The 16,355-nt window shown below is 44.6% G+C and overlaps 1 protein-coding gene across 1 annotated transcript in view; it reads right to left on the bottom strand.

Moving 5' to 3' along the window:
• LOC126484892 (tubulin polyglutamylase complex subunit 2) overlaps window positions 1-14,926 on the bottom strand; it is a 157,284-nt gene extending 142,358 nt beyond the window's left edge. Inside the window, exons 1-2 of the mRNA XM_050108490.1 lie at window positions 14,851-14,926; window positions 2,182-2,349 (exon numbers count right to left, since the gene is read on the bottom strand). Coding sequence (XP_049964447.1) covers window positions 2,182-2,349; window positions 14,851-14,926 — 244 coding nt within the window. The remainder of the gene's footprint in view (window positions 1-2,181; window positions 2,350-14,850) is intronic.
• Between the last annotated feature and the right edge of the window lie 1,429 nt (window positions 14,927-16,355).

The raw sequence follows: 16,355 nt of genomic DNA, 5'->3' as shown, positions 1-16,355 counted from the left end.
CCGGACTTCGTACTGAGAGACGATAATGCTCGACCTTGTAGAGCACAGGTGGTTTCTTGGAAAGAACAGATATTGCACGATATTGCACACATGGCGTGAGCTGCTCGTTCCCCCGATATGAATCCCATAGAGCATATCTGTGATTCACTATGTAGGTAGTCTCTCTAAGACTTTCTAGCAACTCTGCAGGCAGAATGGGCGTTATTGCCACAACGTGAGATTGATGACATCATTCACAGCATCCCCTGTTGTTCTCAGGCCTGTACTGCTGCCAGAGGTGGTCACACCCAAGATTAAGCACATTAACTAATTGCCGGTATGTGTGTGCAAATCCGTTAAGTTGGAAAAAACGAAGAACATTTTTGCCTATCATCATGCATGTTGCAGTTGTTCACATTTTGTATTCTTTACATAGTTTTTACTTACTAGCACCTGTTTATACTGTTTTTTGGCAAAACATTGCAGGCCGCGCGCGGTAGTCGCCCATTCTAGGCGCCTTGTCACGGTCCGCGCGGCTCCCTCCGTCGGAAGTTCGAGTCCTCCCTCGGGCATGGGTGTGTGTGTTAGACTAAGTAGTATGTACGCTTACGGACCGATGACCTCAGCAGTTTGATCGCATAATATCTTACCACAAACTTCCAGTTTCCAAAACATTGCAAAATTTCGGTTTGTTGCTTTAATTTTGGACACCAGTGTAGAAATCACATCCACCTGCGCACAAAATGAATAATTTGTCACAGTTAAACAGCACACTTATCAGCAACCGTTAATTCACTACATTTACACAATATATCTGAGAAGTTGTCGACAAACTAGTGTCATATGTACACAGTTGTCAAATATAAAGTTTCTGTAGCGACACATCATCCTCAAGGATACAGTCTCGCCATATCAACAGACTAACCTGTCAGGAGATAATTCAAGAAAACGAGTCTTTATCACTGGTTAAAACTATGGATATTATAAAAATATGTACTGAGTATATATATATATATATATATAGAACTATTATGATATACATATCTCAGAATATCATGTCTACATTCTGTTGTAACAAGAAACATACTTATATAACATGTAAGGCATCTGCCACAGTACATAATATGAGGTACTGTATACAAGGTGAACATTAATAAAACCGACTAACTGCAGGGGTGGATTCCTAACTGGAAATGGAAGAAACAAAGTCCTATGAATATGTGTCTGGAAATGCATCGTTGCCATGGTATATGTCACAAAAGAATGACAGTTCTTCTGACCATGTGCCTTGAGTTCCTGGTGTGTTGCAGGCTGTGTGACTGATGCAGCGTACTATAAGAAGCAGAATGGTCCAGTATTCAGGTCAGGAAAAAGTTGAGATGGCGTTTGTGTACGGCCAGGCAGATGGAAATGTACGACAGGCAGCACGGCTATGCCAAAACAAGTGCCCTAACAGGCACCAATGACTTCACACAACATTTCAAGGTCTATTTGGACGTTAGTGTGATCAAGAGTCCTTTCAGACAGACGAATGTGCAGGGAGGTGGCAGGCTGTGTGTACACCATACTTGGAAAACCAGATTCTACAGGATATTGAGATGAACCCTATTACAAACTTCAGGCAAGCGGCCCACCAGCATGGTGTAAGCCAAAGTACAGTTATGTGTATCCCGCTTGACAACCGTTACTATCCCTGTCACGTGCAGTCCCATGGAGGCCAATTTCAACATGTTGTGACGTGCATGTAATGCAGCTCCATACTGTGTTCCTGGATGATTTGTTGTTGCACACATGCCGTCCATTTCTGAATACATGTTTATGGGGTCTTTTTCCTGCATTTCCAGTCAGGAAATCTGTCCTTACAGTTTCCAGTTTTATTAATGTTCACCATGTTTAACAAGTGACTGCATATATTTCTGCATGCGTCTTATCTCTTTATCTTTGAGGGTTTCACACATATCACATGATGAAATCAATAGAATTTTTTAATCCATTTAAGGTATATATTTTTATAAATTTACCTTAGTGCAGTTCCTGGAAGCACGTTCCCCTTCTGCCAAAGTTTAGCTTTTCATTTGGCTGGGAAGTAACTCTCGCAGACCCAACGGCATGTACATGACTGCCTTTGACTTTTACTTTGAAACAGACTAGAAGGTGATAGAATCCCCCACATTCGGGCAGTACTGGAGCAGACGTACTGACCTGCGTACTCGTAGCTCCAGGTGAGCAGGAAGCCGTCGGTGGAGGCGTAGAAGTGCCTGAGGTCTGCCGGAAGGGCGCAGCAGTGTCGCTGCTCCCAGGCGCCCAGCAGCGCGCGCTCGCACGGCAGCCGGCGCTCCAGCGACACATCCTTCACCCCGGGCCGCGACTCTGCCCGGCAACAAACAAGTCAAGCGGCTGATGTTGCACGAGCGAGGCAGCGCGTGGTCCTCAAAATGATACGTCAATTTCCAGTATACGGTACATGTGTCAAGATGTAATACTGACTCTTCCCATAACCGGACCAGTGGCAGAGGTCGCTAATGCATGCTTGTGCGGTGGTACTCGACCCGTGGGTAAGCCAGTTCGAATCCAGGGGGTGGGAAAAAATTTCTCTGCCAGAATTTGGCCGGCAAGGGGAGGAGAGATGGTGGTATAAAGTTCCTGATCACCAGACTTTGCGCCAGAGTCCTGGTTTAAATACCAAACCAATCTGCAGTGTCTCATGAAGTTACGGATGTGACACTGTTGATGATGATCCATCTGTCGGATGGTCATGTTAAGCTTGGCGGCCCCTTTGGTTCTATTTGCTATGAGTAGGCTGCGTGTCAGCACCGGGTTTCACCCTCTTCCATCTCTCATCGTCATCATACAACACAAACATTACACTACTCTCCACACACAATACATACATGTAGTATTAGAAAAAAAGATGTGGACAAATCATCACAAAACACTAATTACCATAGACTACCTAAGAGGAACCATCACAATGGTTCAAATTGCTCTAAGCACAATGGGACTTAACATCTGAGGTCATCAGTCACCTAGACTTAGAGTTACTTAAACCTAACTAACTTAAGGACATCGCACACATCCATGCCCGAGGCAGGATTCGAACCTGCGACCGTAGCAGCAGCGCAGTTCCGGATTGAAGCACCTAGAACCGCTCGACCACAGCGGCCGGCGAGGAACCATTTGGGGTGATCTAAAGTGGAATGATCATCACATAAAACAAATTATAGGAAAATCATATGCCAGGCTGAGATACCATGGGAGAATTTTAAGGAAATGCAATTAATCTGTGAAACAAATGGCTTACAATACATTTCTGTGACGGACGAAGAGAAGCGTTTGTCATCGTGGGGTCATTTAGACGGCGTGAGAGCATTATGGAGATCCTCAATAAACTTCATTCGTAGATGCAGTCCATCACGGACAGGTTACCAACGGCCTTGCCACATTGGTTCTCGCCTGATCACTGAAGTTAAGCACCTTTAGCCCAACTAGTAGTTGGTTGGGTGACCATTCAGGGAAAATCTGGTGCTGTTGCAAGTCGCCGAAGTGGAGTCCAATTGAAAGACATGCAGCAAACTGTGGCGCGTGTCCGCAGCTCGTGGTCGTGCGGTAGCGTTCTCGCTTCCCGCGCCCGGGTTCCCGGGTTCGATTCCCGGCGGGGTCAGGGATTTTCTCTGCGTCGTGATGACTGGGTGTTGTGTGATGTCCTTAGGTTAGTTAGGTTTAAGTAGTTCTAAGTTCTAGGGGACTGATGACCATTGATGTTAAGTCCCATAGTGCTCAGAGCCATTTGAACCATTTTTTTTGAAACTGTGGCGCCACACGACATTTTTAGGAACATGTTAGTAATCAGTTTTTGAGAGCGCACATACAAAGATAGTTGGGCAACAATTTGGGCAACAATTTACTTCGTCGCACACACATCCTTCAAATTGATCTATGACGAGAAAATCAAAGACATTACTTCTCATACGGAGGTTCGTCGATGTTGTTCTTCCCACGCACCATTGTAGTGGAACAGTCAAGGGGAGGAATGATACTGATACCACAAGCACCCTTCACCACGCACCGTAAGGTGACTCTATCTCTATTCTGTATCTATTGATTACCTAATCAAATGTATCGTGACACCTATTAGTAAACATACATATGGGTTGTGTCCACATTTCACCTTTATGGCGGCTTGAACTCTGCTGAGGTCACTTTCAATGAGGAGTCTAAATGGCTGTGGGGGAATGATACCCCATTCTTCCTCAAGAGCTGCAACCGGAGAAATGAGTGACGTTGGGCGCAGCAGTTTGGATCAAAGTCGCGTTCTAACTCATCTCACAGGTCTTCCATTCGATTAAGGTTGGAATTCTGGGCAGGTCAGTCATTTCAGGAACGTTATTCTCCACAAACCACTGCCTCACAGATGCTGCTTTAAGACAGAGTGCATTGACGTGCTGATACGAACAGTAATCGTCTCCGAACCGTCCCCTATTGCACGCCGTACCCAATACTGTAAAATGTACACAGATTCTTCCCTATTTTGCGTTACCTTCAGTGCAATAAGGTACCACGCTCTAACCCAGAAAATACCTCCATAACATAAGACTACCTCCTCGTTGCCCCACTGTTGGCATGACACAGGATGGCAGCTAACGCACCAAACATTCGCCAAACCCAAACCCTTCCATCGGATTACCACAGCGTGTAGAGTGGTTCGTGACTCTCAATCACTCGTTTCCAGTAATCCACTGTCCAGTTGTGTCGCTCATTACACCACCTCAAGCGTCGCTTAGCACTGACTCTAGAAAGTGTGGTTTATGAGGAGATGCTCGATCATGGTACCGAAATCGTTTTATCTCGCTGCACACAGTCATTGTGGTAGGTGGGGAGTAGCACTTCGGAACTCACGAGGATTCCTTCCGCTGATTTGACGCGATTTCTTGCAACCACCGTTCGCAATGCTACGAGGGCAGTTCAATAAGTAATGCAACACATTTTTTTTCTCGGCCAATTTTGGTTGAAAAAACCGGAAATTTCTTGTGGAATATTTTCAAACATTCCCGCTTCGTCTCGTATAGTTTCATTGACTTCCGACAGGTGGCAGCGCTGTACGGAGCTGTTAAAATGGCGTCTGTAACGGATGTGCGTTGCAAACAACGGGCAGTAATCGAGTTTCTTTTGGCGGAAAACCAGGGCATCTCAGGTATTCATAGGCGCTTGCAGAATGTCTACGGTGATCTGGCAGTGGACAAAAGCACGGTGAGTCGTTGGGCAAAGCGTGTGTCATCATCGCCGCAAGGTCAAGCAAGACTGTCTAATCTCCCGCGTGCGGGCCGGCCATGCACAGCTGTGACTCCTGCAATGGCGGAGCGTGCGAACACACTCGTTCGAGATGATTGACGGGTCACCATCAAACAACTCAGTGCTCAACTTGACATCTCTATTGGTAGTGCTGTCACAATTGTTCACCAGTTGGGATATTCAAAGGTTTGTTCCCGCTGGGTCCCTCGTTGTCTAACTGAACACCGTAAAGAGCAAAGGAGAACCATCTGTGCGGAATTGCTTGCTCGTCATGTGGCTGAGGGTGACAATTTCTTGTCAAAGATTGTTACAGGCGATGAAACATGGGTTCATCACTTCGAACCTGAAACAAAACGGCAATCAATGGAGTGGCGCCACACCCACTCCCCTACCAAGAAAAAGTTTAAAGCCATACCCTCAGCCGGTAAAGTCATGGTTACAGTCTTCTGGGACGCTGAAGGGGTTATTCTGTTCGATGTCCTTCCCCATGGTCAAACGATCAACTCTGAAGTGTATTGTGCTACTCTTCAGAAATTGAAGAAACGACTTCAGCGTGTTCGTAGGCACAAAAATCTGAACGAACTTCTCCTTCTTCATGACAACGCAAGACCTCACACAAGTCTTCGCACCCGAGAGGAGCTCACAAAACTTCAGTGGACTGTTCTTCCTCATGCACCCTACAGCCCCGATCTCGCACCGTCGGATTTCCATATGTTTGGCCCAATGAAGAACGCAATCCGTGGGAGGCACTACGCGGATGATGAAGAAGTTATTGATGCAGTACGACGTTGGCTCCGACATCGACCAGTGGAATGGTACCGTGCAGGCATACAGGCCCTCATTTCAAGGTGGCGTAAGGCCGTAGCATTGAATGGAGATTACGTTGAAAAATAGTGTTGTGTAGCTAAAAGATTGGGGAATAACCTGGTGTATTTCAATGCTGAATAAAACAACCCCTGTTTCAGAAAAAAAATGTGTTGCATTACTTATTGAACTGCCCTCGTAGATGGTCCCCGTCCGTCAGTACGTGAGGCCTGTCTGGTCGTGGTTTGGCTGTCGTAGTTCGTTCGCGTTTCCACTTCGCAATTACAACACTGACAGTCGACTTGGGGAGCTTGAGAAGGGTTGAAATGTCCCTGATGGATTTGTTACTCAGGGGACATTTATTGACTAGTCCACGTTCGAAGTCTCTATGGTCTCCTGATCGAGCCATCATGCTGTTATTGTTTGTCTACTGACAAAACAAAGTTCCCCACCTACTTTTAAATTGGCGGGTCAGCATTTCGTGATATCTGGTGGCCAATTCTGCGTTAGCAGGTTGTTCAGATACTTTTGATCAGACAGTGTACATTTAACTGTTTTTATTACAGACGCGCACTCAAAAACCTCATGCTTTGCAAATATACAGCATTAGCTTAAAACTGAACTTCTCGACCCTCAACTGCAAAAAATGTAGGCAAAACGTGTCGAAAAATATTTATTGGACTGTTTTCGTGTTTCTGTAATTTATTAATAGCGACGGGGATAGACTTAACGGTTAGTGTTATGTCAGCTAGCTCAAATACCTAGAATTATCGTAAGTAATTTAATCTAATCATTTGGAATTTTCAGCTAAAGCCGCAGAAAAACATAATCAATATTAATGTGGAAAAAGTCGTTTTTACAAGGAAAAATCAAAGCTGAAGCACACGCAACAGAATTCTGGAGCAGTTGTCTTAAACGAAATTTAAAATAAACTAGCAAATAGAAATCATTTACTATTAAGGAACCGTGCTTATCCAGCAGCAGAATGACATCGGATGAAAAGTTTCTTTCCATTTAATGTTTTTCTTACAGTCGTTTCTTAAGCTCTCAGTTAATAGCCGGTCGTTGTGGCCGAGCGGTTCTAGGCACTTCATTCCGGAACTACGTGGCTGCTACGGTCGCAGGTTCGAATCCTGCCTCGGGCATGGATGTGTGTGATTTCCTTAGGTTTAAGTAGTTTTAAGTTTAGGGGATTGATGACCTCAGATGTTAAGTCTCAAACTACTTAGAACCATTTGAACTCATTTAATACCGAGAAAAAATAACAGCATATGCCTGACAACATTGTCGTATTTTAGTCAAGGAATTTTACTAAGTATAGAGGAAAACATAAGTGCATGTGGGATAATGGATATGAAAAGAACAGTGCAGTGTCTCCCATACAGATGAATCAGCCAAACCTGAAGCATTCACAGTATCGTTGTTTGAAAGGCAACAGCACACATACGCGTATCTCAGTTTTCTGCAAGAATTGTAATAAACATCGTTGCCGCACATATCGAATCTAATATTTGCATTTGAAATTATTTATTCTAGAGTAGAAACAGCTGCGAAGTACTGAGGATTAAAAAAATCGACTGTGCCTTCCGATAACATTTCGATCTCTCTTGTGCCTCTCTTACTTATTTTATTTCTTTGTTTATTGATGCGATACACTAAACGCAAGTAAACGAATAAGAGAAATGAAGCATGCATCCATCTTCAAGAATTTAACATTAACTACGAAATTAAATCAAACGAAAATAAAATGTGTTGGCTCGGTTATATGTCGTTTTTTACTTGAGTAATTCAATCATTTAGCAAACAAATAAAAAGCTTCGCTACGTCATTTATTTAACCTCATTTCATTATGCAGCAATTTTGGTCACTAATTTGTTCAAGTTAAAACACTGCAGCTCTATGTTAGATGGTACATCCGTCGGCGAATTCTGAACCTTAATAAAAAAAATTGTTGCTGCATGTTTCCCTTCAGCAGGAATCGTATGAAGTATCCTTTACTTCTGGTCTCGGAAGGTACAGCTGAAAGCACAAAACTTTGACATCATTTCAATGGAAACTTCCAAAATAACATAATACTCGTACAATCTAAACTACATGCGTAACAGGAAAACCCAATATGGTCGGAAGCGTCACGTGACGCGACTTCAGCTCGTCATGGAATGTAGACGGTTGCAAGCGGAGAGGAAAATGACTGTCATATTTCCTCTATATAAATCTTTGGCTAGGATAGGTCAGTAGGTTGCGTGTCTCCCACGAAAGTGTTCCCGGACACGCGAGGAGCAGTCACGCGAGCCCGTATGTCCGTATGTCGCCTATTGCTGGCAGCCGAGACGAGCCTTTTTGCATCATAGTGATTCACGACTGTGAGCCACTTGACTATCCCGGTCGCCTCTCGTACTTTCCTTTTCAGGGTAAGTGGCTGCCTAACTAGCAAGTGAACCTACTAGGTGTGTACATGTTCACCACATTCATTTTGGTGCTCTTCCACTACTAATTTATCATGTTGTTCGAGTTACATGTAACGCTCATTCTCTTTATGTCCTGATAGGTCGCCACGTCTCTCCAATGTAAACCATTCCGCACCAGCAGGTGACTCCGTTATCTCCCGACGCGTGTAGCGTTTCTACGGCGTGCTGGTTGACACCAACAGTTACCTAACGTCGTTGTTGCTCCCATTCATTAGTTTAATGCCAATTCGTCGAAGAATTTCCCGCATATGTTTGGTGTAGGTGTGGCAGAAATGCTGTGCGTGGTCCTTCCAACTCCCCAGAGGAGGGTGCGATGCTGACCGACCGCAGGGTCATTCTATGCCAAAAGCGTCATCTGGATACAGTATATAGTGGCATGCAGCCATCACACCGCTATCGAGACGTTGTTAGCTTCCCAGATCTCAGAATCGATACTTCTCATTCTGTAGCTCCTAAAGTGACCTCACCATTCTGAGTGCATTCCGTTCCAGCCTGCCAACCAAAGAAAAATCCCTGATAGCACCAGGAATCGAGCCCCTGCTTCCGCATGGCAGTTAGAGACAGCTACGGAGGTAGACGTCTTGTTCTTAGTAGACAAGATTTTACTGAGTACTTCTTCGTACTCTCCGTTAGCAAAGCTAACTGCATAGCGGATTCGGTGAGTCCTCCTAGTAGAACTTAGTAAAATAGACTTTTTCTGGTGTCAGTAGTAGTGAGGTATAGCGTGCAAGTATCTGTCGATAATGGTGGACTTCCAGTAGACCATGTGCCAAAGTGTATGTACACTTGTACGTCTGAATAGGCAGCACACCGTTCTTTTCTATTTTCACTGGAAACAGAATTCCTTAGTGCTGTGCGTTGAGACACTGGTGGTGCTGCTGTCTCCCTCATGAGTCTAGATGACAAAAGTATTGTCAACAGAGCAGCTGCTTTGTAAATAAGATTTTTTCTGCTGTGGAAGGTGTGGCTGCAGCGGCCTGACCCCCCCCCCCCTTCTCCCACCGAAAAAAATCTTCCCAGGCCCAATTAGAATCTCGCCACTCCTGATAATAGAATTGTCAATCCAGTATCAGTTTGGAGAAAGTAAGAACACGTGATGGATATTAACATGTAGCTACTTACCATGAAATCTCAAAATTATTTCAGCCTTCACCGCAGTACTAAGATAATCTATCCTACTCTCCAGCTTAGACCCTGGGTACGCAAAATGAAGTGCCGTTTCTTCCAGTGCTTCCATTAAGGGGTCCCCTGCTAATGGAGAACATGAGCGCCATTGCTACGACGTCCTTGTATTGTTGTGGTCTGTAGTCCAGAGACTGGTTTGATGCACATCTCCATGCTACTCTATCCTGTGCAAGCGTCTTCATCTCTTATGAATCTGCTTATCGTATTCATCTCTTGGTCTTCCTCTACGATTTTACCGTCCACGCTTCCTTCCAATATTAAGCTGGTGATCCCTTGACGCCTAAGAATGTGTCCTACCCACCGATAACTTGTTGTAGTCAGTTTGTGCCATAGATTCCTCTTCTCCCCAATCCTATTCAGTACCTCCTAATTGAGATCTGCCCGTCTAATCTTCAGCATTCTTCTGTCGCGCCACGTTATCAAATCCTTCCTCTTGTCTAAACTATTTATCGTCCACGTTTGACTTCCATACATGGCTACACCCCGTACAAATACTTCCAAAAAAGACTTCCTAACACTTAAATCTACACTCGATGTTAATAAATTTCTCTACTTCAGAAACGCTTTTCTTGCCATAGCCAGTCTACATTTTATATCCTCCCTACTTCGACCACCATCAGTTATTTTGCTCCCCAAATAGCAAAACTCATCCACTACTTAAGTGTCTCATTTCCTAATCTGATTCTCTTAGCATCACCTGATTTAATTAGACTATATCCCATTATCCTCGTTTTGCTTTTGTTGATGTTCATCTTATATTCTCCTTTCAAGACACTGTCCATTCCGTTCAACTGCTCTTCCCAGGTCCTTTGCTGTCTCTGACAGAATTACAATATCGTCGGCAAACCTCAAAGTTTTTATTTCTTCTCCATGGATTTTAATACCTGCTCCGAATTTTTCTTTTGTTTCATTTACTGCTTGCTCAATATACAGATTGAATAACATCAGGAATAGGCTACCATCCTGTCTCACTCCATTCTCAACCACTGCTTCTCTTTCATGTCCCTCGATTATTATAACTGCCATCTGGTTTCTGTTCAAATTGTAAATAGACTTCCGCTCTCTGTATTTACCTATGCCACCTTGACTTTTTGAAAGAGAGTATTCCAGTCAATATTTTCAAAAGCTTTCTCTAAGTCTATGAATGCTAGGAACGTAGGTTTACCTTTCCTTAATCTATCTTCTACGATAAGTCGTAGGGTCAGTATTGCCTCGCGTGTTCCTACATTTCTACGGAATCCAAACTGATCTTCCCCAAGGTCGGCTTCTACCAATTTTCCCATTCGTCCGTAAAGATTTCGTACTAGCATTTTGCAGCCGTGACTTATTAAACTGATAGTTCGGTAATTTTCACACCTGCCAGCACTTGCATTCTTTGGGATTGGAATTACTATATTTTTCTTGAAGGCTGATGGTACTGCGCCTGTCTCATACATCTTGCTCACTAGATGATAGAGCTCTATATAGAGCACCCAAAGCCTCTCTCCTCCTAGAGATTCGCAACCGTCACTGTCCACCATTCGTCCTCGTCTGACGAGGAGTTAACCAGCCAGTCACAATGGCCCCAGGGACCCTTGACGCCGATGGCATGAAACGTGTGCCACAGCCGTCGCCTCAGATACCTCATCACCGCCGCAGAAAAGCACAGCAGCCTTAATTCCGTTGACCGTGACCAGTGCAGCTTCTAAGTATCACATCATTTACAAGCTGTGGTTGGCCAGTTTCCTCAACATCCGCAATGACATGCGAAGTCCCTATACATCCTTCACTATTAACATACACTGAAGCGCCAAAGAAACTGGTACAAGCATGTGTACTCAAATAAAGAGGTATGTAACAGGCAGAATACGGCGTTGCGGTCGGCAACGCCTATATGAGACAACAAGTGTCTGGCGGAGTTGTTAGATCGGTTACTGCTGCTACAATGTCGGGTTAACGAGATTTAAGTGAGTTTGAACATGGTGTTATAATCGGCGCACGAGTGATGGGACACAGTATCTCCGAGGTAGCGATGAAGTGGAGATTTTCCCGAGAGACCATTTCCCGTACGACCGTGAATATCAGGAATCCGGCAAAACATCAAATCTCCGACATCGCTGCGGCTGGAAAAAGATCCTGCAAGAACGGGACCATCGACGACTGAAGACAATTGTTCAACGTGACAGAAGTGGAACCCTTCCGCATATAGCTACAGATTTCAATGCTGGGCCACCAACAAGTGTCAGCGTGCGAACCATTCGACGGAACATCATCGATATGGGCTTTCAGAGCCGAAGGCTCACTCGCATACCCTTGATGACTGTACAACACAAAGCTTTACGCCTCGTCTGGGCCCCTAAACACCAACTTTGGACTGTTGATGACTGGAAACGTGTTGCCTGGTAGAATGAGTCTCGTTTCAAATTGTATCGAACAGATGGATGTATACGGGTATAGAGACAATCTCATGAATCCATGGACCCTGCATGTCAGCAGGGAGCTGTTGAAACTGGTGAAGGCACTGAAGCGGTATGGGCTGTGTGCAGTTAGAATGATTTGGGACGGCTGACACGTCTAGATACGACTCTGGCAAGTGACACGTATGTAAGCATACTGTCCGATCACCTGCACCATTCATGTCCATTGTGCATTCAGACGGACGTGGGCAATTCCAGCAGGACAATGCGACATCCCGCACGTCCAGAATTGCTACAGAGTGGCTCCAGAAACATTCTTCTGAGTTTAAACACTTCCGCTGGCCACCAAACTCCCCAGACATGAACATTATTGAGCAAATCTGGGATGCCTCGCAACGTGGTGTTTAGAAGAGCTTTCCACCCCCTCGTACTCTTACGGATTTATCGATAGCCCTGCAGTATTCATGGTGTCAATTCCCTCCAGCACTACTTCACACTTAGTAGAGTCCATGCCACGTCGCGTTGCGGCACTTCTGTGTGCTCGTGGGAGCCCTACACGATATTAGGCAGGTGTACCAATTTTTGTGGCTCTACAGTGTAATATCCAATCAGGTGTATTCGGAGACATACCAGTGGATATCGTCGGCCGGAGTGGCCGAGCGGTTCTAGGCGCTTCAGTTTGGAACCGCGCGACGCTACGGTCTCAGGTTCGAATCCTGCCTCGGGCATGGCTGTGTGTGATGTCCTTAGGTTAGTTAGGTTTAAGTAGTTCTAAGTTCAAGGGGACTGATGACCTCAGATGTTAAGTCTCATAGTGCTCAGAGCCATTTGAACCAGTGGATATCAATGTAGTGAGTGGCCATCCTTCGTGTTTCTGACGGCGTGAACTCTTCTGGAGATATTTTCATTTGGGTGTCTGAATGCCTGCGGAGGAATAGCAGGCAGTTCTTCCTCAACAGCCGAAACCAGAGGAGGTAGTGATGCTGGACGTTGGGGTGTGGAGGACGACGTTCTAACTCGTCCCAAAGGTGTTCCATTGGGTTCAGGCTGGGTCTGTGGGCTACCCAGTCCATTACAGGAAATGTATTGCCCTCACACTACTGCCTTAGAGCTGCTGTTATTATGACAAGGCGCTTTGCCATGCTAATACAGTACTCAATGATGTAAATGTGTTCATATCCCGGTAGCAGGTTCGAATCCTGCCTCGGGCATGGATGTATCTGATGTCCTTACGTTAGTTAGGTTCAAGTAGTTCTAAGTTCCAAGGGAATGATGACCTCAGAAGTTAAGTCTCATAGTGCTCAGAACCATTTGAACCATTTATTCATATCCTTCCTCATTTGGCATTAAGCACAAATATGAAAAACACCTCCACACAGCCACATCGCCTCCTCCTTACTTCACTGTTGGCACTAAACATGGCGGCAGGTAGCGTTCTCAAGCCGTTCGCCAAACCCGGAACCATTCCATCAGATTGCCATATATATAGCGTCATACGTCACTCCTAGCCACTCGTTTCCCGTCATCAATTGTCCAGTGACGTCGCTGTTTGCACCACCTCAAGCGTTGTTTAGCACAGACTAAAGAAATATGTGGCTTATGAGGAGCTGCTCGACCACTTTACCTCCTTCTTAGCTCCCTACGCACAGTCATTGTGCTAGCTGGACTTCTGGCAGCACTTTGGAAATAACGGATATTTCCTTCCACTGAATTCATGCGATTATTTTCAACTATCTTCCTCAGTACTCGACAATCCCTGATCCTCAGTACATGAGGTCTGCCTGTTCTTGTTCAATCTGTGGTTAGGCATTAGCGTTTCCACTTCACAGTCACATCGCCAACAGTCGACCTGGGCAGATTTAGAAGGGCCGAAATGTCCCTGACGAATCTGTTAATCAGATGACATCCAATGACCAGTCCACGTTCGCAGTCACTGAGCTATCCTGACCAACTCGTTCTGCTGTTCCTGCTTCACTACTGACAACAAAATACTCCCATCCTCCTTTTATACTGTCGGACCGCCTATCGAGACAGCTAGTGGTCAATTCCGTATTACATAGTGGTGTACAGATACTTCTGGTAACAGAATATAGACGTAATTAAGCAGGAAGAAGAGCTAAAATTATCTAAAGCTGTTTGATTTGACAGTCTAAAGAACAAACACTATAAGTATTGTCGTAGCTGGCTGAACTACTGTGCACTATTAGGCTAACATCTGACGCGCGACCCAACTCTCGTAAAATACACAGACAAGAAAAGTCACGAAAAAGTAGCATTGAATAAATAATAACATTACTGTTCATTTTGAAATAGAAGCTTGTAATAAAACGACCGAAGTACAGCCTTTGTACGAAATAGGTGCTTACTTCTCCTGTGGCACACTACTGGCTTTTTGTAGTGGTTGCAAATTTAAACTAAAGCAGGGGACAGTGGCGCTTACGGTGGCATTGAACTACACTGCAATGTTTGGTCACGCGACCACAGCACTCGTAAAATTACAAACCTGTAAAAAATTTAAAAGAACTGTCGAACCCAGACAAAGAAACAGTTACGGTTCTCTTCCATTCAGAGCACATAATTCAATGAGTAAATTAAACGCCATGTTACTACAACAGAACGAAAATCTTGTGACATGGACTAGATTAAAAATGAACTAAACGTTGATGAATATTCGTATTATTGGGTGAAAGAAGACGAGTTGATTGTGCATAACTGTGGTAGAGACTTACCCAGCAGGCGAATGAGACCCAGAGTGAGGTTCTCATAGAAGGAGTCTTCAGAGACGACGTCGACGACGAAAGCCATGGCAGGAAGGCGGCGCCGTTGCCCAGACAACGCCTCAAACGGCGGGTGGTAGCCACAGCGACGCTACCCACAGCTGTCTGGCGAGCCTCCTTACACCGGACCGAAGAAAAGCGAACACAAGCGAACGACCATTCAGCGACAGTTCACCAGTGTTCGCTACTGTTCGCTTGTGCCGGTGACCAAGTGCGTAAACGGGAGAGGAGAGCACTAGGGAACGAGCATAGCGTGTCAATCCAATGAATGCTGGGTAATTGTTTTTCGCGCTAATAATCGGCAGACAGGCTTCACTCGATATAACACTAGTTACGGTACAGATGCGATGTAAAACTTTGTTATTCAGATAGGATTATCTTGGGTGCATAGTGTGGTGTTTTTGACGAAACCAGCCAAATGGCGTAGAAAAAGAAAGAAAAATGGGTATCTGAATTCTTACGCGAGCGTGAAACGCTTGGAGATGGTGAACTTATCACTGAATTGCAGCGCCGTCTTCCTTAGCATTACTCCAAAACCTTGCGCGCACGTTTCTCATTGCGACTGAGGGGGAAATTTAAACGCAAGACACTAATTACTGCTGAGCGATATAAAACGAAGTTCTTTTCATAATTATATGTCTAAGTTGTGTAGTTTGGTCGAGAGCCTGGAGCGTTAAATGTTAAGTGTATGAAAATATAATGTTCTGAGGACCACGGAAACTAAAATCGTCATAAGTGCGCGAAGTCACTTCACTCTGATACAGAGAAGAGAAAAATATGAATTACAATAATTGTATTGGACATTTCTGTTTTTTTTTTTTTTTTTAATTCTTAACAGTAATACCCAACGTGTGTTGCCCAAAGAGCCATTGATTTTTCGTATTTTAAAATACGATGTCATGAAATAGATGTATACATTTTTTCAAAAGCACATAAAAACTATGAGTTATGTAAACACGCAACGTGTATCATAAAACAAATATTGACTTTCTGACAGAAAGCCTTAGATTTCAGTAACTTTACGTACAATTAAATTGCCCATCTATCATTGACCAGTCGGTCCTCTTTACAGTTGTGTCAAGATTCGGAGTAAAACCTTTTATACCAGGCGTTCTAAAACTCATGATTTATTGATTAATTTAGGGGGTTTATGGGACTAAAGGGCGAGGTCATCAGGCCAGCCACACACGGAAGAGAGGAAAGAGAAAGGGCCCGCTAAAAGTGGAGAGGAGTTAAGCTATAAATCGAGGAAGTTGAAACGCACACAGCAGAATGTATAAAATGGTAGCCCAAATGTAAAAACTGGGAAAACAGAGGGATAAAAGAGCGGTCTTTGCAGGGGGGGGGGGGAGTGGTCATGGATCCCACACAGAGAAAACATGAAGAGAGGCCCCAACCACAACCACCCTGCTCCTGCTCCAGGAGTAAAGCAAAACCACGTATCTGAAATTAAAAAC

The sequence above is a fragment of the Schistocerca serialis genome, chromosome 6 (assembly GCF_023864345.2).
Source record: "Schistocerca serialis cubense isolate TAMUIC-IGC-003099 chromosome 6, iqSchSeri2.2, whole genome shotgun sequence".
Lineage (NCBI taxonomy): Eukaryota > Metazoa > Arthropoda > Insecta > Orthoptera > Acrididae > Schistocerca > Schistocerca serialis.
This window is presented reverse-complemented; position numbering and strand designations above follow the sequence as displayed.